We start from the raw sequence: 24,156 nt of genomic DNA, 5'->3' as shown, positions 1-24,156 counted from the left end.
CGTAAAGTAAATCTTAAACTGAATGCTCAGAAATGTAAATTCACAGAGAAGTTACTTATGTGGGTCAACTGTTTACCAGTTCTGGCTTACAACCAGATCCATCTAAACAAGCAGCAATTCTTGAGATGCCAGTTCCAGAAAATGTCACATCTTTACACCATTTTCTTGGTATGGTCAACTATTTAGGAAAGTTCATCCCAGACCTGAGTGAGCTTTCAGCACTGTTACATGAGTTGACACGTAAAAATGTAAACTGGTCCTGGTTGGAACACCACCAAAAAGCATTTCACATTCTGAAACAGAAAATTGCCAGTTCACCCACATTAAGATATTATGAAGTTCACAAACCTGTCATACTTTCGTGTGATGCTTCAAAGTATGGTCTTGATGCAGTAGGTCTTCAAGAAGGTACCAGTAGCCTATGCATCCAGAACTTTAACCCAAACTGAAATTCAGTATGCACAAATTGAAAAAGAGCTTTTGGCAGTAGTGTTCGCATGTTCAAAGTTTGAAGATTATATTTATAGGTTCATAGGTTCATACTAGGTTATCTGCCCTAGGGCATTTATAAGCCTAGCCAGAGTGTGTTTGGCTTTCGCCACCCATTTTAAATGAATTTTGCTATGCCCTTTTTCGAGGTTAGTATACTGTGCCTCTGTCTAACAGTGACACAGAAGTGATACCCGGGGTAAACCTACTATCTCCCATCCCATTATGGCAAATCTATTCAAATGGAGACTGATCACCAACCTCTAGTGACAATTCTGAAAAAGACAATACATACAGCCCCAGCACGCTTGCAATGGATGATGTTAATATTGCAAAAGTTCTATTTCAATACTGTCTATAGAAAAGGCAAATTTCTATACCTTGCTGATGTTTTGTCAAGAGCAACCAGACAAACAACAGAACAGCAGGACAATAAGAAAGCAGACTTTGAAGTCATGGAAGTCAGAAATAGTTCTTCATCATGTCTTGATGAACTTAAAAACCATACAGTTTCAGACCCAATTCTCTAGAAGCCGAAACATGTTATCAAAGATGGCCAGCATGACAGTCTACTTTATCACTTGACATACAGAAGTATTTTCCCTACAGGGATGAGCTCATGATGGAAAACAGAATCATCATGAAAGGTCCTACAGTGGTAATTCCTTCAGCATTACAACAGGACTATATCAAGATTTTGCATTTGGTCATCTGGGTACTGATTCAACCAAAGGAAGGGCAAGAGGCATAGAATTTTGGCCTTCAATGTCAAAAGATATAGAGAATGAAACTCTAGCATGCTCCATTTGCAAAAGTACTAAACTGTACCAACAAAAAGAACCACTTCAGCTAAACCAGATTCCTGAATTACCATGGTTGATAGTTGCTACTGATATTTTCAAATGGAATGGTCAACATTACTTAGTGGTAGTAGACTCGTTCAAATTGCTTTGAAATTGACCTTCTTCCTAACTTAACATTCAGCACTGTCATTACAAAATTAGAGAAACATTTTCTGTTCATGGTAGTCTGCACAAAGTCATATCTGACAATGGTGCAGAGTTTATAAGTCAACAGTTCAAGAATTTTACTGAATCTTTACTAATAGTTCTGAGTATTCACAGTCCAATGAATTAGCTGAGCATGCAGTTCAAAGTGCAAACTACTTGTTGGAGAAATCCAGAAGAGATGGCACCGATGTTTCTCAACTGACTTAACCTCAGAAACATTCTTCAAGATAATTTTCTTGGTTCACCTGCACAGAGATTGATGTCCAGACAGACCAGAACAACTCTTCCAATGAGTAAACAATTACTGATACCAAATGCAAAGAACAACAGAATGGTCAGGACTCAACTTTTGAAAAAACGTCAGTCACAAAAGTTGTACTACAATAAATCCAACAAATCTCTTGGACCATTACGACAAGGAGAGATTGTAAGAATGCAAACATCCATATGATATGACCAAGTGGGAATTGTCAAAAATATTTGTGAAGAAGCAAGGTCATACATCATACAATCTGATGAAATGGATTTCAGAAGGAATTGAAGACACATATTACCAGTCTCCGAACCAGTGACTAAGCAGATTGCCTGTGCCAGACAGACTTTCTCAGACTGACTCTACACTTGTTTAAATTCCAGAGGACAGTCTACTTTCTTCAAGTAATCCTGATGGAATACCTGAAGTTTCAGTTGTAGTAGAATCTCCAGAGACTGTCCCTGCTGCTAAACCCAGTTTTTATGTGACCAGATCGGGTAGAATTTCCAGACCCATTTCGAAATACACAGTGACTTGGACATGAATTAACTTTTAGTTATGCACTTACCATAACTTCGGATTTATGGGATCCATCTCACCTACATTCATAACTGATGGGTTCGGAGCCAATCTGTCGGCTCCGACTTGGCCACTATATACTAGAACGAAGTCTCTCATTGGCTGGGCTTCCCCTTATCCCAGAATGCACCACGCCTGCTTCCCCAGATCTTGTTTGTTCGCTTTCATACATTCATACAGGTACAGAAAACACATACCAATAACTGTAACCAACTAGAGCTCTTCCAGAGGAGAGCTCAGCAAGAGCAAAATTTCCTCCAAATCCAAAAGGTAGGGGGAAGGAGGGTGGGTATGTATGAATGTAGGCGAGATGGATCCCATACATCCGAAGTTATGGTAAGTACATAACTAAAAGATGTAATGGGATCCTATCTCGCCTACATTTATAACTGATGGGACAGCGTCCCTAGCACCTAAATCCCGGGTGGCTCATTGGAACACACTCCTGAGAACTGCGGAACCAAATGAAGCTCTGCCTCGGGAAGCCACATCAACCTTGTAATGAGAAATGAAGGTGTGCAGAGAAGACCAAGTAGCAGCCGCACAAATATCATCTATTGAAACTTTGGAGTGAAAAGCTACAGAGGTGGCCATAGCCCTGGTAGAATGAGCTTTAAGTGGAAAAGGTAACTCTCTGCCTGATTGGGAATAAATGAAAGAGATGCAATCCTTAATCCATTTGGCTATGGTGGTTTTGGCAACTGATAGACCTAACCTATTCTCCGCAAAGGACACAAACAGTTGGTTAGATTTTCGTGTCTCACTGGTCCTATCTAAGTAAAAACGCAGTTGCCTGTGAACATCCAACTGATGGAAGGTATATTCTGCTCTATTAGAAAAATTTGGAAAGAAAATGGGGAGCTCCAATGATTACTGAATGCACAAAGGGGATGCTACCTTAGGCAAAAAGGATGGATTCAATCTGAGGGGGAACTCTGTCTTTATGAAAAATCAGATAAGGAGGAGTAGAACAGAGAGCCTGAAGCTCTGAAACCCACTGAGCAGAAGTTATTGCCACTAGAAAGGCGGTTTTCCACGACAGAAATTTTATATCACAAGTGGCTGCAGGCTCAAAGGGATGGGCAGTTAAGGAGGCCAGAACCAAATTTAAGTCCCAAGGGGGCACAGGATGAGCCACAGGAGGCCTGAGGAGCCAGGCTCCCTTAAGAAAGGACTTGCAAAGTCTGTTAGCCATTAAGGAAGGCTCTATGGAAACATGAAAATTAGATATAGCCGCCAGTTGAACTTTAATTGTGGAGACCAAAGAGCCTGAATGAAACAATGAAGCTAGAAATTCCAAGACCTGCGGAACTGGGGCCTTAAGAGGATCAATGCCTCGCTGCTGGGCCCAAAAGGCAAACCTTTTCCATTTGCTGGAATACAGCTTAACGGTGGACGGCTTGTGGGAAGAGGACAAAATGTACATCACCTCTGAAGAAAGAGAGTTATCTCTAACTAAGGATGGAAGTGGAGTAACCAAGCAGCCAATCGCAATGACCGAAGGGACAGATGAGGGTGTCCCGACTGATGAGACAACAGGTCCGGCACTGGGTCCAGAATCCAAGGGCCCTGTACCGCATACTTCTGAAGGAATGAGAACCAAACCTGACGGGGCCAATGTGGGGCGACCAAAATCATATGGCTCCCTACATGAAGAGCCTTCTGAATCACCCTCGGAAGAAGGGGGATCGGGGGAAGGCATAAAGGAGACCGGGGGGCCAATTGTGGGCTACAGCGTCCCTGGGAGACTGCCCCTGGGAGGGAGTCAGAGTGAAGAACTCTCTGCACTTCGCATTGTTGGGGCTGGTGAACAAGTCGCAACAAGGGAGACCCCATTTGGCGAAGATCTGCGCAGCCACTCTGTTGTTGAGGGACCACTCGTGGGGTAACAGGAGAGTCCTGCTGAGCCTGTCTGCAATCACATTGGCTTTCCCCGGAATGTGCGTGGCTACTAAGAAACGTTGAGTAGCTATGGCCCAGCGCCATACTCTCATGGCCTCTCTGCAAAGGGGGTAGGACCTGGTTCCGCCCTGCTTGTTTATGTGCCAAACTACCGACATGTTGTCGGATAGAATTGCAATAGTACCTTGGGGGAGAGCCAGATGAAGTGCTTGCAAAACCAGAAGCACCGCTCTCATTTCCAGGATATTGATGTGAAGGTGTGCTTCGCAATCCTGCCAAGTGCCTTGGACAGACCTGTCCAGATAATGACCCCCCCACCCTATCTGGGAGGCGTCCGTGGTCACTGTGGCAACAGGGGGCTGAAGGGCGAAAGGACGCCCCCGGTCCAGGTTGGACCGACGCAGCCACCAACGGAGGTTCCTACGACAACTGTCCGTAATCAGAACCAGGTGGTTCAGGGGAAGTTCTTGGTATGACCATTGAACCGATAATAGCCATTGCAGCACCCGCATGTGCAGCCTGGCTAACGGTACTAAGAGGATAGTTGCAGCCATAGTGCCCAATAACTGAAGAATCTGTCTGGCAGGAACTCGAGATTTGGGTAACAAAATTAGAATCTGTGATTGTAGAACCTGAATTCTTTCTGATGGCAAAAATGCCCGCATCCTTTTTGTGTCTAACTCTGCGCCTATAAAGGTGATACGCTGAGATGGCCGCAGCACAGATTTTTCCCAACTGAAAGTGATTTCCAACGAGAGACCCAAAGTTACTGTGGCCATCAGCGCTCGAATCAGTAGATGCTCGGAGGTGGCAGTGAGGAGCCAGTCGTCGAGATAGGGAAACACTTGGAATCCTAGACTTCTCAGGTGAGCTGTCACCACCGCCAGACACCTGGTAAACACCCTGGGGGCTGTGGTGAGACCAAAGGGCAGTGCACGAAACTGGAAATGACTGGTTCCTAGGCAGAAGCGTAAATGACTCCTGGACTCTTGACGTATCAAAATGTGATAGTAAGCGTCCTTGAGGTCTATGGAGCACATCCAGACATCCTTCTCCAATAACGGGAGAATGGACTGAAGGGTGACCATACGGAACTTGGACTTCTTCACAAAACGATTTAATGAGCTTAGGTCCAAAATGGGCCTTACGTCCCCTGTCTTTTTTGGCACCAAAAATAATCTTGAGTAAGTTCCTGATCCGATCTGGTCGGCGGGGACGGGCTGGATGACCCCTGTGCTTAGCAGCTTTGAAACTTCTACGGATGCTAGATCCCGTTGACTGGGTGGCACGTCCGGGATTCTCCTTGTAGGAGGAGGGGGCTTGAAAAAGGGGATGAGGTAGCCTCCGGTTACAATGCGAAGCACCCACTGATCCTTGGTTATAGATTCCCAAGCCTGTGGGGGTTTCGCAAAATGACCCCCGACTGGCTCAGGAGAAGCACAGCCGTGCCACATCCTAGGGATGTTGAGGGTAGGAGGAACCACGAAAGGAATCACGGTCTCCAGAGTTACAGGGGCCTCTGCCACCTCTAGGGCGGCATCTTCCTGAATTCCCCCCCCCCTGCCTCTGGAGGGGGGATCACTCGGTGGACTAGAGAAGAACTTTTGGGATTTTCTGAACCACATTTTCCCTCCTCTCTGGGCCTTGGGGTAAGGTCTAGAGGGAGCAGAAAAACGGGCCCCAATGGCAGTCAAGGTCTTGCCCTCCTGCTCGCACCGAGTAAGTGTGTCCTTCACCTTGGGTCCAAACAAAGAAGACCCATCAAAGGGGGCGTCGGCGAAGGAAGACTTAAAGGCCTCCGCGAGTGGACACAAGCGTAACCAGGCTTGTCTCCTAAGAGCCACTCCTGTGCCCGCTGCTCTACTCACCCCTTCGGCTGCATAGGAAATGACCCTCATGGACGAGTTGACAATAGAAGATAGGGTAGTCATCTGGGCGCCTACGGTCTGGGCTAACGCCTCAGGAAGATTACCCGCAAGAGACTCTCCTAACTCCTTGAGGAGGTCCCTTTGGAGCCTTGTAAAATGATAGAGATAGTTCAGCGACCGCAGGGTAAAGGTCACTGAAGAAAGGGTACACTTCCCGTACCTATCCATGCTCCTAGAATCCTTATTAGGAGGATGAATAGATGTTGAAGCCTCTGCCACGTCCTGCTGAGTGGCAGATGCCACCACCATAGCATCAACTGCAACACCCGTAGTGAGGAATTCCTTCTGGGGAGGGGCTGAAAGAAACTTATTAGGTCTGGCAGGCACCGGTTCCACTGTATCAGGATGTTCCCACCCCCTCTGAGAGATTAGATCTAATAACACGTCGAAGGGTGGAGACACCCAGGAAGAGGAGGGCTGGGCCCCGAAGGCCTTGAGGAAGACTGACTCCTCAGCGGTAGGGGCTTTGGATTGCCAATCGCCTCTCTGTCTCAAGATCTCAAGGATATCCGAGAAGGAGACGTCATCCGAGGACGATTTTGGGGACCCCTCCGCATCATCGAGGTCAGTATCTGAAGTGACGGACTCATCTTGGGAATCAACATGCTTCCTCTTGCACAGTTTCTTCCTTGGGGGTTCATCCGAAGCAGATTCAGAAGGACCCCCCGGAAGAAGGGAACCCTCTAAGGGGGTATCCTCAGGCCCCGGGGCCCCACTGTTGTGGGAAAGAATGTCTCCAGAGGCACCAGTACCCAAAACTTGGGACGGTGAGGTAGAAACCTGCTGAACTGGCAAGGTCATGGCCAGCGCACTCCTCATGGCCTCAAAAGCAGGACCTCCAGACTCTGCAGAGGGCACTTGCTGAGAGACCATGGAGGTACCGGGAATTCCTGTGGCCGATGCTCCGAGGGGAAGACTGGGCATCGAAGAGGCGAGCTCCACAGTGTTACCCTCGGCCCCCGCCGAGGAAGACCCGGTACCAAACCCTGACACCGAGGACAGGGTAGGAATGAAGGTCGGAGCAGAGAAACTCCGAGGGGGTCCCTGCTCCGACTGGACGATTCCGCTGCGTTCTACCAGCACCGACTCCAACAGCTCCAAGGGGGTCGGAGGAGGAATCAAAAGCACGGAATGGGGAATCGGCTCCGAAGCCGAGTGGGCTGGAGCCGAGATCATTTTAGTAAAAACTGGGGACTGGAACAGCCTCTGGATAACCCTATCCAAATCCGAATCAGACAACCTAGAGGATTTGGAGGAAATAGACTGGGGTCGAGAAGACTTTTGCCTCGGCTCCGATAAAACAGGGGATTGGCTCCGAAAGGGTTCCAACACTATCGGACCTGAGACCGGAACCGTTTATAAGGGTGTCGGTGCCGAAGGCGGCTCCGGGGCCGAGGGGGAAGAGTCTGAGCTGCACACCTCCAACGGCTCCGAGACCAAAGGAGCCGAAGTAGGTGATTGGCCTCTCAATGCACTAACCTGTGGCTCCGACACCAATGGAGCCGAGGAAAGAAGCACCAAGGCAGACCCTTCAGCCATCGGCTCCGAAGCCATTGGAGCCGAGGAAGAAGTCGATCCATGTTTCTTAGATGTCGGGTCCGACGGACTGGTCGGAGCCGACAATTTATGCTTCTTAGGTGTCGGGCCCGACGGACTGGTTGGAGCCGACGATCTCTTCTTTTTAGAAGCTGGAGATGAAGCCAACGCTTCCTCAAAAGAAGGCTTAATAAGACCTCTGAGTATCAGCTTGTTTTTTCTTTCTTGTAGGACCCTGGAAGAAAAAGCGTGACAAACACTGCAATTATCCTGTAGATGTTTAAGCCCTAAACAGTACACGCAGACAGCATGGCTGTCTGTAATAGACATTTTATAATTACATTTAGCACATTTTTTAAATCCTGATTTCTACTCCTTAGACATACTGAACACAGTAGCAACAGGTAACAGATAGCTAGAACACGCAGAAGTAAACAAATATATTGGCTAAAGCCCTCTAACTTAAACGGGCTTAGCCCGATACAATAGGAAAAAAACAAGAAACGATTCAGTCACACAACAAGAGAATAAGCACACAATAAGGGCAAAGGCCCTCTAACTTAAACGGGCCTTGCCCAGAACACTAGAAGAAAAAAGTATACAGTTCTAATTTTCAGAAAAACTGACCACAAACGCTCACAAAGCTGTTAAAACAGCTGTTTGTTTAAAAGCCGACAGAAACCCTAGCCAAAAAGACCAAAAAGGTCAAGAAAATACACTTAGCTCCAGCCAAGTCGAAACCACGTCCAGCTTGAAAAGCGGCAAACGAGATCTGGGGAAGCAGGCGTGGTGCATTCTGGGATAAGGGGAAGCCCAGCCAATGAGAGACTTCGTTCTAGTATATAGTGGCCGAGTCGGAGCCGACGAATCGGCTCCGAACCCATCAGTTATGAATGTAGGCGAGATAGGATTCCATTACATTTTGTTGTTATATGTTGGTGCAATGTCTATCTTATAAAATATCTTGTTCTCTTATAGCCTATCAAACAAATCAAACAGGGAGGATGTAGATCATTGTGTGCATTGTACCTAGTCGGCCACTGTAGCTAGATAGCACTTAGTTACTGAGCATGTGCATGATCAGTGCCATTTCGTATAGTCAAAGTGAATGCAGACATGAATGGAGATGCACATATGAGTGTATCTGAAGTAATGAGTCAGTCAGTTAGCTTAAGTACATGTTCCAGTTACAACTCCTGATGAGTTTATGTACAATAAACAATTTGAACCCATCACTGTGCCTCAGTGTCTCATTTGAATACAAAAGACATGAGACAGCAGGGTCCATGCCACCCTTCGAAGCAGTCGCAGCACAGGAATCCAACCTAGTAGCCAGGCAATCTTCCAGGCTTTCACTAGCCTCGAGAGAGATGTCCGGCAGAGGCAGCACAGCCAAAAAATCATGCCTGGCTTCCTTGGACTCCTTCTTCTTCATGGACAACTGACCCTCAGAGCAGTAAGTTCCCTCCATAGCATCTTTTGCCAAAAGCTTAAGACATTGATTTTCTAAACATATGGCCAAAGAGGAATGTCGGCTATGCAGAATCTTTGGAATGAAAGCCTGGTAAAGAGAGCAGGATGTACAGTCGTGGAAAGCACCTAGACAAAATAAACACTGCTCATGACATTCTTTATGGGGAATCTGTCTCCCACACTAGGATTTACCCTTTCTGGATGACATGAACTCCATAAGCAACAAAAATAAGGAAAAAAGATAACAAAACCCCACTGGGGCACCTACCTGAAAACAGCTTGGTAAACTAGCAAACAAAGCAAGTTTTCAGACTGATGATCAAAGATAGCTTTCAGACTAGTGGCAAAGTAGTTCTGAGGATGGTACATCCAACGTCACCTTCATGCCCTATGCTGTACAAGGAGAGCATACAAGTGATGTATGGTGTACTCTTAGCAACCTAAGAGGCTTTAGTATACTGGACGGTCATCGGGCCACCTTTGACAGAGGATCCCTATTGTAAGGAATACTGCAACAGTGAAATGGAAAGATGTCTGATGGGTTATCGAGTGAAGAAAAGAAAGATAGTGAGTCAGAAACAGGAAAAGAACAAAAAGAGAAAGATGTTAAATTTAGTGGCGAGAAAGCAGGTAGGAAAAGTAGAGCAGGAAGAAAACAGATGCAAACAAAAGGGAAAGTGCTGTTTTGGGACTAAATCTGAACAGCATAAGAAATGAAAGAAATGAAGTGAGATGTGTAATATTTGCTGAATGCTGCGTCATCAAATTACATTTGTTTTAAACAGTTCCTCATGGTATTCCTCATTTTGTGTCATTCTTTTATTTTTTATACTAATCACAAGCTTCTGCAAATCATTTCACCCAAACTTTTATTTAGTATTTGTTTTCTTTTTTTTCCCTAAAAAGCCTTTATCCAACATTTGAAGTTATGGTGTGCACCTGCAGAAAGTGCAGGAACCTCAAGAGCAAGAAGCAACAAAGTGAAAGAACTGTGCAGGGGCTGCACAGAAGAATGTCCCAAAGGAGTTATTAACAGCTAACAACACTAGAAGATTTCTTAAAGTAAGATCATAAAGCTTCATCAAACCGATTTAATTGGAAATTACTAGAAACATCATGTCTTTTAGGTCACAGGGCATATGAAGACAAGTCTGGAAGATAATCATGACATGATGTTTTAAGAGGAACCGCATTTAACTTCTTTTAATTTTACATACTCTTTGAGTTCAGTATAATGTGTAGTACATAATTATTTATGTCTACCTATTCTACACTGTGTTCATTCTCTCTCTTACACGCACTGTGGAAGATCGCAGATTACAGTTGGTGCTCCTCTATAATATTAACAGGAGTCAGCTGGCATGTCCCCTGAGCACCTTCCACAGAAGGTACATTATTTAACCATGAGTAAGAACTATTTATACGTGCACCTCAAACAGATACCAACCTTGTTAACAACAGACAAAAAATGATACTCCTCAAGAGTGACCCTAAAAAATATCCTAAAACTATAGGCCAATAACTTGCCTTCCAATGATGTAAAAGCTATACAATGAAATTGATGCTGACAGATTTTACAGTCATTTAGAAGAAAACTCAATCATGGCAACAGAACAAAAGGGTAAGAAAAGAAAGTCATATGGAACAAATGATCATTAGTCATTAAATAAAGTTATAATGGAGAATTATGAAAAGGGGAAGCATCTATGTATGGTATGGACAGACTACAGAAAAGCATCTGACAGCATCCCACATTCATGGATAAAATACTGCTTACAATTGTATAAGTTACACCCTACATTGATTGATTACATTACAGTAACAATGAAACAGTGGCAAACAACTCTGCAGCCGAGACAAGATAAAGGAAAAAAAAAATTATTATCCCAGGGATAAAAATTTGAAGGGAGATATTCCAGGGTGACTGTTTGGCTCTTTTGTCTTGCCTTTAACTGAACATGAAGAGCTGTCTACTTAATAAAGTAGGTCATGGCTACAATTTGGCTCCCAGAAAACAACAATTCTCATCTTCTCTTTGTGCATGATTTAAAACTGTATAGTTCATCAGACAAGAAACTGAAAACACAACTGCAAGTAGTCAAAAATGTCTCAGATGATACAAAAATGTAATTTGGTCTTGATAAATGTGCAAAAGCAACCTTTAAAGCAGGAAAGCTACAGCAACAAGAAAGTATCAGTCTCGGACAGGAAGGTGATAATAAAAGAACTTGAGCAAGAGAGAATATATACATATTTGGAAACTGATGAAGGATCAACAATAAAACAGGAACAAATGTGAATACAACTTAGAAGTATTTTAGAAGACTAAAATTAATACTGAAAACAACTCTGACATCCAGGAACAAAGTCCAAGCTATAAACCAATTTGCTCTTCCTGTTCTTACAGTTTTTAGGTGATTCACTGGCCCCAAAAGTTAATGGATCAATTGGACAAGAAAAGACGAAAAATTTATCATGCTTATCAAATGATTTATAAAAGTCAACGTACACCAAGAGTATATATTCCCCTTTCTGAAGGAGGTATGGGCCTCCTCAAAATTGATTACATGTATAGATTCTGCAATCATATGACTACATACATATTTGTTAACCTCACAAGATCCAAACATAGAGAAAGTTTTAAAAATATAAGAACAAGTCTAAGATGACTTCCCTGCTTAGTTTAGCAGCAGCATATCAATGTCAAATGGGAATAGAAATCAAACCAGAAGTAGATAAAAAATCAGGCAACAACTGAATGTGCCAAAAAAACAAAAGAAAGAATTTAAGGATCAGATGAAAAGGTAAGAAATGTGGAAAATGCATAAATATAGTCGCAAGTACAGAAAACTTGTACAACCCCATGTCGATCAGGATTTAATGCAGTAATGGTTAAGGAGAGGTGAATTTAAACCAAATGACAAAAGGCTAATACTGGTGACCAAGGACAGTGGACTATATACACGCTGGTTTACAAAATCCATTGAACATGTTAGAGAAACAGACAAATGCAGGATTTGTAAAACAGCTTTGGAAACAGTCATACATCTTGTTGCTGGGTGTGATACTCTAATGGTAGAAGGCCTGTATACTGAAATGCATAATAATGTGGCAACACTGTTGCATTGTAGATTGTGCAAACATTATAATACTGAAGTAGTTGAGAAGCATTTGAAACATTAGCCACAAAGTATTACATAAAATGATGAAGTCTATATCACATGGGATCACCCATTACCAACAGTTCAAAAATAGATGCAGGAAAACCAAATATAGTAGTCCAGGAAAAGAAGACAAAAGTAGCATCGATCACTGAAATTGCTACACCCAGTGATTACAAAGTCTTGTGTACAGAGAGAGAGAGAGAAAGTTATAAAATACCAGAACTTGCAGGTACAAACAAGAGCAATATGGAAGAAGGATACCAAGACAATTCCAGTAGTAGTAGGAGCAATGGGTCTCATAAAAAAGGATTTACAGTTGTATTTAGATATGTTACTGATGCATGTAACTTGAGCATGAACAGCACTTTTAGCCAACATCAAATATTGAAATAATACTAATTTCATGAACTTTAATCATACATTGACTTAGGAATGGGGTCCACTACTGTCATGCTATTAGAAACCCAAAAGTCTTGGAGAAATTAAAAAAGGGAGGAGACCCCGAGTTAGAATCCATGACACGGACGGAGAAGGCCAAGAAGTGCTTAGGGATCCCACAGGATGAGTTACAGACTGCTACTGAGGACAGAAATGCCTGGCTTATTCTGCTTACCCTTTTTCATCCATAATAAGTTGTTCAATAAAATTGGAATATATGGATGTCTAGACTCAAATACCTAAAATTCATAACAGTGTCATTGAAATTACACTTGTATTCAACAGAAAATAAAAAAAACTACTACTAACTTGATGCTTCTGTATTCTTCCCCCTTTGCCAGTGCAATTTATAGTAATTTCTTCTTCCTCTTCTATAAATTTCTGACAATATTCAGAGTCCTGTTCCAGAACAAAGCCAGTTTTTTCAATTACATCTTCAAGATGAAAAACCTAAAGAAAAAGAAGCAGAATTTATAAAACAGGCAGGATGTGTAATGCTGCATTTCACAGAAAATACACTGTCTCATTGTAATAAAAGAGGTAAAAAAAAATCTTCAAAGGCACAAAAATTAAGCAGTACTGCAGTGCAATGTCATTCTCCAAAACCTTAATGCCATATCTATGCATAATGATTCTATATTTAAAAATTTCGAAGAAAAGTGCAAGCCAACAAACCAGTGTGAAAAACAAAATAAACAATTAAATAAACAATTATTAACCGTATCTTCACTGCAGAACAGTGGCCTGGTATTACAGCCTCTCCTTCTGCTGAGCACTCTCAGTGTTGGAGTTTGTGTTATGTCGAGACAGTTAAAAGTGTTGTAAAAAAAAAAAAATAATAGCTTTGCATCACTGGCGCATTATTTTTCATCTATCTCTAACTGCACACATCTTTAAGTTAGGGTACAATGTATGTAAAATTAGGGGGGATTTCAACCCTAAATCCACATACCTTGCTTTGAATCAATTAACTAAACTACAAAAGATGTCCTAGTGAAGTGAATATCCATTTTTTAAGAATACTCAACTATCACACTAAGGTTTGTTATAAAAATATATATAATTATTTAAGGCAATGCAGTTCTGAAGTGGTTAGCTTTCTGTGCGGACTCTGCATGGGTTTGCACTGGGTAATCCAGTTTCCTCCCACATCCCAAAGAGATGTCACTGTTGTAATGCTGAACCTCCAAACTGCCTGTAGGTGTGTATAACATGCATGATTAAGCAAAAGAAAGTGCTCACACATACTGCAAAAGATTACAGTACTAACAGGATTACTTTTTCTACCTTGTGCTCAATGAGTAGCAACAGGCTTCACCTCCCCAAGATAAAAGGGGTGCCAGAGAATGAAAAAATGAAGTAACTAATGTATCGTTATTTTTAAAGAATAATGGCAGAGGTGGGAAGGTGACACAAAGGTTAAGGTTTCCACCTTACAGCTCTATGATCTGGGATTCAGTCTTTCTTTTAACAACTTTATTCGTCACAATTTTAAATTGTGACATGCACAAAAATACATCAATAGCAATGAAAGTGAGGACAACCAAGATGGCTGCACAGTGAGTAACAGCTTGATTCTAGCTCTCCCAATATAAAAACAGAAATTTAGCAGAGAAAGCCAATGGACTTGTATTTCTGGGTAAATTTCAGTAACTGGCGAGTAAGTGCACTGCCTGGATGCCAGGAAAAAAGAAATACAGAGGAGCTGAAAGAAAATCAGCTACAAAAGGTGAGGAAATACACTAACTGGAAGAGTACTGCAGCTTCCAGCAAAACATAGTGCAAGCTGCAGACATGACGTCCAGTAACCTAGAGGAAAATATAAGACAACTGCACACAGGCCTGATTAAAATAAATGAAACACTGATGGAGTATACCAACTTAAATAACAACAGGCTTGAAAAATGGACAAAGCTTTAAATGGATATTCATATGAGGTGATACAACTGCAAAATCACAGGTTAAACATAAGACTGCTCAAGTTTCAAAAAATAACAGAATTAGAGGACAGAGCACATAGGGAAAAACTGAGATTTTCTGCTGTACCAGAGAAGCTGGAAGGAACACACTATATTAATTTTATGAAACCACAAATAAGCAACTGGACTGGTATTCAACAGCGGTTGTTGTTAACTGAAAGGGCACATTGTGTGTATGCTCCAAACCTGGCTATGCAAAAGCAACCTGGACCTTTAATAGTAAAGAGGCAATCTTAGCAGTAGAACAAGTTGATTCTGATAAAACAATGGCAGAAGGACAAAGTATTAAAGGTGGGAGACAGCAGAGTATTTGTGGAGAATGATTATTAACTGTATACCAGGCAGAAGTGGAATAAATTGGTTCCACTATTTACAATGTCAAGAAGCAGGTGTACCAGCTATCTTCACAATATTCCTTCCTGGAGGTAAGCTGGGCACTGTTGTACCCATCTTCTGAGATGGCTCCAGGAACAGCATCTTTTCCACTTTTCTGAATAGGATTTTCTAGTACTAGGCCTCCTTGCCTCAAGAATGACATCCAGCACCTGCTTACTGAGGGTTGTTAGAGGTGAGCTCAAGGGATTAGCCAGGCTGCAAGGTTCAGGGTTTGAAGCTGAGGGTGCAGAATATGGCCTGCCTGCTGAGACAGCAGGGAAGGGGTCTGAGGCAAGTGCCATGGTTGTAGCACTGTCGGACTGTGCAAAAGGGGGTACCAGTGCTGGCATGGCAAGTCTGGTGCAATCAGCATTGTCCTTGGCTTGTCCTGTTTCAGCTTTAGAAGGACCTTCGAGAGGAGAGGCAGAGGGGGGAAGGCATAAACTGAGAGGCCTTTCCAGGGAAAGGATAGGGCATCCACTTTCCAAGCTTGACTGTGGGACGTTCTGGTGCAGTATTTGTTCAATTGGTAGTTCTGAGATGAGGCAAACAGGTCTACCTCTGGTGTCCCCCACTTGTTCCTCAAGAGCTTGAATATTTTGGGTTCCAGTTTCCGTTCGTGTCGATCCATGAGATTTCTGCTTAAGTCATCTGCCAGTGAATTTAGTTTGCCCAGCAGGAACTGAGCTTGTTGGTTTACTTGGTTGCTCAAGGCTGTGTTCCACAGAGCCATGACTAGTCTGCAGAGTGGGTAGGAATGGGTTTCCCCCCTGCTTGTTTATATACCACATAACTGTGGTGTTGTCTGTCTTTACCAATAGTTGTCCTGGAATAATAAGGTCTTTGAAGGCTGTCAGAGCATTCTGTACAGCGAACATTTCTTTTTGATTGATATGCAGATGCATCTGTATTGGGTTCCATTTGCCCTGAATGCACTGTCCTGCCATGTGAGCCCCCCATGCATAATCCAATGCGTCTGTTAGGGTTTGGGAGGTAGGGGGTAGAGTGAAAGGGAGTCCCTTGTTGTGGTAGCAGGCCTCTGCCCACCAAAGGAACTCTGCCCTTAGGCAAGGAATGATAGGAATCATAGTTTCCAGGTCCTGAGAATGTTGACACCATAGATGTTTTAGATACCATTGAAGTTTCCTCATATGCAGTCTTGCATATGGAATTAGCAGAATGCAAGAGGCCATGAACCCCAGGGCTTGCAGGATTTTCCCTGCAGATAGCTGGATTTTTGTGGCCAGTGGGTTGAAGTAGGCTGTCAAATAAACTTGTTTCTCTGGAGTGAGGAATGCCATCTGGGAAGTTGTGTTCAAGCTTGCTCCCAGGAATACAATCTGTTGGCAGGGTAATAGGTGTGATTTCTTTTCGTTGATGGTGTATCCCAGTGAAGTTAGAAGTCTCTTTACAAATGCCAGGTGCTGTAATAGCCTGACTCTCTGCCTGAACCAGGCAATCGTCCAAATATGGGTAAATCTGAATATTTCTCTGCCAGCAAAATGCAATGGCTGGAGCTAGGCACTTTGTGAATACCTTGGGCACAGCAGAGAAGCCAAAGGGAAGTGCAGAGAACTGATAGTGCATGGAGCCTGCCCTGAAGCATAGGTATTTTCTGCAAGATTCCCTTATTGGGATGTGCAGATAAGCTTCTTTTAAATCAAGGGTTGCCAGCCAGGCATCCTTGGCTAGCACAGGAACATGCTGTTGAAGAGTTAGCATTATGAATTTTGTAACCACCAGAAAGGTGTTGAGGATAGACAGGTACAGGATAGGATGCCAGGAGTTTTCTTTTCTGGGAACCAGGAAAAGTCTTGAATAGAAACCTTGTCCCCTTTGTTCTGCTGGGAAAGGTTGAATAGCCTTGATGCTGAGGAGAGAGAGCACTTGTTTTTGGGCCTCCGCCCACTGGTTTGGGGGAGATCTGGCCATCCACTTGGGGGTGAGAGACAGTGGAAGTGGAATCTGTATCCTAGGGGAAACTAGGTTTAAAACCCATTTGTCCTGGGTAATGAATTCCCAGTTTCTTGCATGCAGGGCGAGCTTTCCTCCTAAAGGTGCAAGTAGTTGAGCAATGCTTTGAAGAGTTAAGGATAAGTCATTGTGCAATTTTTCCATAGGGGGATGGCTTACTACTCCCTGCTTTGGAGTGGGAGCCCCCCACTGCTTAGATCTGTGCATAGCCTGAGTCTGAAGTCTTGGTGGTCTGCTGCTCCTGGGTTTGGACTGAGAAGGCCTGGAAGGGACTGGAAAGGACCAGTTCTTTGAAGGTCAATGCCTACTGAATCTAGGTGGCTGTACTTATAAGAATTTTTTAACAGTTTGCATAGATTTAGCTTTTTCCTCCATTCATTTAAGGACTTCTTCTGCTTTGTTGCCAAAAAGGTGCTCTTGGTTTAAGGGCGCATCCAGTAATTTGGCTTTAACATGATCTGGCAAGTTTTGTTCCTTAAGCCAAGCATGCCTTCTAAGTACAGACCCAGTGACAGCAGCCCTGAAAGATGCTTCTAAAGCATCAAAACCACATTGCAAAGTATGTTTACCAGCTTGGTTAGCAGAATGCATCAACTCTTGTAAATCTTTGTGTTCAGCACAGTCAGGAATCAACATTATTTTCTGTTTAATTAGTCCCATTAATATGTTGCTGATGCTTTAACATACGAAACTGGCAATTTAAAGCCCTAATGGCCAGAGTAGCAGAGGTATATACCTTCTTACCCCATCTGTCTAAAGCCCTAGAATCCCTGTCAGAAGGGGTAGGATTTTTGGCAGTAGTAGCCTTAATGCTTTTAGGTCCTTGGGAAATGGCCTCTGGATCCGCAGCAGGATTCTTGAAGAGAAATTGTTGAGAGTCGGGTACTCTGTAGTACCTGTCAGGTTTCCTGGGAGCTGGGGGCAAAGTGTCTGGGGTAAGGCTGGATTCCAAGAAAACATCATCTACAATCTCCAGAACAGGAGGGATAGGTAGAGGCCTGTGCTGAGGCAGGTTTAAGAATTCCCTAAGTCTCTTTTTGGACTGAGAATAGTCCTGGCTTTCCCAACGGAAATGTTCCCCAAGGGTATGCAAGGTTTCACCAAAAGAAAAATCCTCTGGAGGGGAAGCAGAGGGAATGGAATCCTCTGAATCAGAATCCTCATAAGTAGATAAGGGTAAATCCTGACAGTCAGAAGGAATAGAGATATCAGATTCCTGATCAGAAGGAAAATCAGTTATAGGTCTCTTAAGAGGGGGAAGGCTGGCTTCCCCTAATTAAGGTAATAAGGTCTTCAGCCATCCTAATCATTTGTTTTTGAGGCATGTGGGCCTGAGAATGCACTTTGGTCATCAGTTTTCCAGGCGTAGTGCAAGCTTTAGGCCTGAGGAATTTGGTGTGTTTAGCTTTAAACAAAGTCGTCGATTTAATATGAAAATCCATAGGCCTGAATACACCCTCATAAGCCGGTGCCTGCACAGTGGCTCCAGACCCATCCAAGGTAGAGACATCACCAGGTTCCACAGTCGAAGAAGCATCTCGCGGCATTGCCAGACTCCGAATGTGTCTCAGCAGAGGCCTGTGAATCTGTAGAAGCGGGTATCAGGGGCTGCGAAAGCGCCTCACTGAGTACCAGTGGACTGGTGACTAGCTTAACGGAAGCATTGGCGGCAGTTTTGGACCTATGCGGCCTGTCTCTGTCTTTATCCTTATGTTTTTTCGGAAGATTGGTAGTCGGATGGCTTAACAAAGCCATTTTGGAGAACGGAGATCAAGAAAGAAAGTATTTAGCTACAAAAATAGCCTGGCGATGAATAGTTCGGGCGTTGAACAAGGCACAAAACCGACAGCGAGGGACATCATGGTCTGGGCCTAAACAGGTGACGCAGTAAGAATGAAAATCTCTATGAGGTATTTGCGTTCCACAGGCAAGACCATTATACATTTTTTCTGACATCGGTTAGAGCAAGAAAAAAGGATCCCTAACAGGGTACTTATCTTTTTAAAGACTTCAGGTCTGAAACTCAAAAATGAAAATTTCAGGAGTTGGCCGACCAGCACTTGCTAACTGCTTCTGCTTCGGCCACCGCATGGCAAGAAAGACTGATGTAATGGCGTCAGCTGCATGTTTTATACCCCTGACGTCATGGAAGAAGTGACAGCATCCGATGCAGAAATCCCAAGACTCTGGTATTCAGGCTGGCTGAGGGCTACCGGCAGGCAGATAACCCAAATGTGATGAATGCAACAGTGAAACACAAAGAACATCCAGGGTGAACTTCTGATTGCCCTTCTATTGGTCAAAATTTTTTTTTTCAACACATTTACTAAATTATCACTTAAAACATAGACAAACTACATTAACAGAAAAGAAAAAATAGATAATTTTAACATATTTCAATTTAAATAAAATAAACATCACATATAATTTCTATGATACTATCATCAGTCCAATATTACAAAAAAATTGTGGAATTCCTGCCTTCTCTTAAACCTCACTCCTCCCCCTCCTGAACATTATTTTGCCTATATTCTTACCATAATCTCCATTTACTTCTATGTAATTTGTGCCTTCTCTATTATAAAGATCCCTCTTCTAATTCTTTTACATATGTTATAACATCCAATACACAGTTGGTGTAGACTTTGATTTCTATTTTCTAGTAAATGGTTTTCCTGGCAGCCAACATAATTAAACTTAATAAAGCCCTACTATGTGTAGGCAATTCAGATCTTGTATCTCAGCTCAAAAGAATAAGTTACATACTTATACCCATTTGCTTACCTAAAAATTCTGACAGAGTACTCTGTAGAGAATTTTTAAAATCTACTAACTCATTACACTCCAAAAACATTATTTCTTTCCTCTCCATCACACCTCTAACATTTGCTACCTACGTGATGAAAAATTCTTTGAAGGCTGCCATGAGGCATAAAAATACCTAAACAAACACTTCCAAGCAAACACCCTAAACCTTCAGGACTTGGTTGCATATATGGTAGCCATACCTATTGCCTTCTCATTGTTTTCTTGCAAATTGCTATTCTAATCTCTCTTCCCAGTCATTTCTAACCTCCTGTGATTGATTCTTACATCTCTCATGCAATATTTTTATGCCCTACTAAGAGTCCCTTTTTAACAGCTGCTTCTGTTCTAGACTCAGCTGAAAACTTTACCAGAGTGAGTTGATTCATTGGTCAAGGTTACTCTTAAAAAGGTTTTTAGGAATGTACTCTGTTTCACATGGATGGGGAGCCTGTTCCAGACCACGGACATCCTTCTGAGATGCATCTGTCTCACCAACATGTCTTATTTGTGCCATTAGCAAAATTTAAATCCTGGACTCTCGTGATTCTGATGCTGTTCATTTTGCAGATATGCAAAAAGCTCCATCAGAGCTGGATCAGAGGATGTCTTGTATACCAGTCACAGATCACTTCTCAGTGACCTGCAGAAGACAAGAATATAGAGATATGGCTTTAATGGAATTTGTTTAGGACTATGTGTTTACGCTCTGGATTCTCCTTTTAAGAAACCTTTGTGGGTGTTACAGCTGTTGCATATGTCTGGTCAGGTGCATGCCAAAGGCATTATATGCATGATGGGTCTGATAAGGACTGAAAAAAGTGGCACTATGACTTCCTTGGACCTGGATGCCATGCTCTTGCTTACAAGCTGGGTGACAGAATGATTTTCTTACTACTCTGGCCACATGTCAGTCAAAGGCCAGATTTCTGTCTACATATGTTCACAGATCCCTGACTAACAGGTTGCTTGTTAGGTGCGTCTTACCGATGGAGTAATTAGCCTGACTGGCAGTTTTCTCAAAAGGGACTATAATGCATTTCTTGGCAGTGAGTTTTAATCAGTAACTTTGGCACCAGTCATTTGTCTGTGTCAGACCATCTTGTAAAATGCTTGTATCACGGGGGAATTCATGACAACTTCCTATTTGCAATCATCTTTGAACTTGTTAGCCAAAGGCCATTGACATTTAGCCTTTACCTACGAGAAGTAGATGTCAAATAAAAGCAGTCTCAGCACAGAGACCTGAGGTACCTGCTGGTGACCGGTCTCTTATTGGAGGTGATATCACCAATCCTGACTTCCTAAGTCCTGTCTGTGAGCCAGCTGGCAATGCAGCAAGTTATGTAGGAGTTTACGCCCAGTTTGGGGAGTTTACCAACTGTACACAAATGGGGTACTGTATCATTTGCCTTAGCCAAGTCCAGGTAGGCAGTATGCACAGTTTTCTCCTCATCCATTATCTTGGTGACCATCTTAAAGAAGTCCACAATGCCTTGACAAAGTATCTGAAGGTTGTCTATGTCTTTGTTGATTACTTCCATGATAATTCATTACATGGTTTTGCATATTAGACTAGTCAGGCTAATTGGTATGTAGTTTCCAGGTTTGGCTGCACTCCTCCATTCTCATGGTACAAAGCCTGTTTTGAGGATATAGTTGAAAAGTGACTCAAGTGATCCTGACAGGTCATGTTTCAAGCTAATTAGGAGGCATCCAAGATATTGTCAGGGTACATAGAGCCTATGTTTTTCGCCTCAGCAAGCGCTGTCAGAGCCTACTCTGTTAATAGTTGTGGGTTAAGCGAATATGTATTTCATGGGAGGAAGGTAGGCAGGGGATAAGCCAAGAAGTTTGAACTGAATTTGTTAGCCAGCAAATTTGCTATGTCCCTTTGCTCAGTGAATGTGGCACCACTGGCCACCAGTTTGGCACACTGATTGTGCTGCCTTCAAAGTTTCGGAAATAGCTGTAGAAAGCCTTGTAGTTATCTTTAGCTTCTGAAGATATCAACCTCATATCTGGCCTTGTTGTACTTAATTAGTTCTCTTGTTTTCCTGTTTAGTTTAATTAGGGAGTTCCCATCATTATGAGAGCTGCTCTTCCCGATTTTAGGCACAACTTTTTTCCTTTTGTTATATACTCTATTAAGGTTAGAATTTCACCAGTGTGGTTTGTTTTGGGCATACTTTTAGTAGGTACAGCAGCTATTATACAGTCATACACATGGTCATACGAGGTCACTGTGAACAATCCCACACGGGTTGCTGAGAAATAAGGGATGGAGGCACTGAAGTTTGACAAACTACTGCTCAAATAGGATGTAGTTTGCTTTTTAATAGTTATTAACTGTTACAGGGTTGTTGCGGTTACAGAGCTATTTTACTTCAAAGTGGACAGCTTTGGGGTGGGACCTCACCAGAGAGGAAGTGAAATGGGGGTAGGGGATGGGTTGCAGCACTCTTTCATACTGGCGAGTACCAGGTCCAATATGTTTGAACCTCTTGTGGCTGTGCACACTATCTGGTCAAGGGTATTTCTGTTAATAAAGTCCAGGAATTGTGCTTGCAAGTATGAGGCAGTATAACTACTCCTGTATAGACTGGGAAATATAAAGTATTTCATGAACACGATACTTGATTTAATGGTGAATGTCTCCAGTAGTTCTAGGCACAAACTCTGAGATTCTAGAGACATAGAGGGTGACCTACAGCTTGTTAGGACATGGTATGGGACTTTGTCTATGACGGTTTGCACATGGATAAATTCCAGGGCATTGTCCCTGTTAATAATATAGATTGACAATCCTCCATCTTTTGTCCCTGGCTGTGTAACTGATGGTCTAAATGTGTGGAAGGCAGTGAAGCCTTGCACTGCTGGAGTACTTCTTGCAGATTTAAACCATATCTCAGTATGGCACAGATGTCTACATTCTCTAGAAAGAGGAGAGCTTTTTTGAGTGTGAAGTTTCTTGTTTGGCCTCCTAGCATTGAAGAGTAATACCTTTAGGCTTCTTTAGGCTTTATTTGCTAAGTTGGTACATTTGTCAATTTGGCATTGCCTAAAAACAGGCTCCAAGGGAGGTGGATAAAGTTTTAGCTAATATTTGGAAGCCTAAGGAAAGCAGGTGCAGACCATCCTTTGCAAAGCATGGCAGTCTGTTAATCATATCCTCTCATGCTGACAAATACTGAATACCTCTGGAAAGGCACCAGAAACTAAGCCAATTATTAAAAATCAATCATCTTTTGTTCATACTGTGGCATCACCCTTTGTGAAAGTAGAATGCTGCTCAATGCAAAGCAAATACCTCCCTGAGACACATTCAGAGGAATCAACAATGTCTCTCATAGGTTCATAGGTTAGTACTAGGTTAACTGCCCTTGCGAGCCATTTTAAGCCTAGCCAATTACCCCTTGTGAGATTCAAACCCTGCACTTTGTAAGGCAAACACCTTAACCATTAGGCCACCCTCCCAACCTCTCTTCATATAGTCCATGGAAGTGCATTTCAGGTGAACACCCACATGGACTTAGACAGAATCATAGTGGTACCTGTGGTGTAATGACTTGAGTGTGTGCGTAACTTGGCACATTCTGGCTCCAGATAGGCAACTAACTGTTATCATCACCTGAATGTGGCAGCACAGTAGGCAGCAGGTGCTTAGGTGAACGAGTTCAAAGAGTGTGGAATCATTCACAGCACAAAAGTCTAAACAAAGGTCACTGCTTATGAGCCTATATTAGAATAAGCAGAGGGCTAGGGAATATAGTCTATCAGAACAGTTATGAGTACTATGACTGGATAAGTTTTTGATGAGGAAAACAGTGAGATCTCTTGAGTTGGTTTAGGCCCTTAGTGAGGTAAATGCCAAAGGAGGCATTATATTTGATGATGGGTCTAATATGACAGGAACAAAGCAGAACAATATAATATCTGGTCTTCATGAGTAAAATAAAGGGTAATTTGTGCAAGGTAAAATGATATTCTAACCATAACAAATATGTGATGGCCAAGGGAGAGTTTTATCATCAACATAACTACCCAAGTCACTGAACAAAGGATCAAATTTAAGTGGAATGTTACTGATATGGCATGTGATGGTGAACCTGCAAAAGGATGCCATATTGTATTTCTTAACGTTGAGGGTAAACCCACAATTAACACACTGAGTGACTGTTTGGTCCACCCTTTGCTGGAGAATTTGAGTATAACAAAGGATACAATAATTGACACCTGTTTGCAGTTTTG

At 42.8% G+C, this 24,156-nt stretch overlaps 1 protein-coding gene across 1 annotated transcript in view; it reads right to left on the bottom strand.

The window, feature by feature from the left end:
• Window positions 1-24,156, bottom strand: part of DHX29 (DExH-box helicase 29) — a 1,644,099-nt gene that overhangs the window by 873,493 nt on the left and 746,450 nt on the right. Inside the window, exon 15 of the mRNA XM_044064425.1 lies at window positions 13,082-13,222. Within this exon, the coding sequence (XP_043920360.1) occupies window positions 13,082-13,222 (141 nt within the window). The remainder of the gene's footprint in view (window positions 1-13,081; window positions 13,223-24,156) is intronic.

Source organism: Protopterus annectens, chromosome 2.part2 (assembly GCF_019279795.1).
Source record: "Protopterus annectens isolate FY-2018-M chromosome 2.part2, PAN1.0, whole genome shotgun sequence".
NCBI classification, from domain to species: Eukaryota; Metazoa; Chordata; order Ceratodontiformes; family Protopteridae; genus Protopterus; species Protopterus annectens.
Note: the sequence above shows the minus strand (reverse complement) of the source record. Positions and strands in the feature narration are given on the sequence as shown.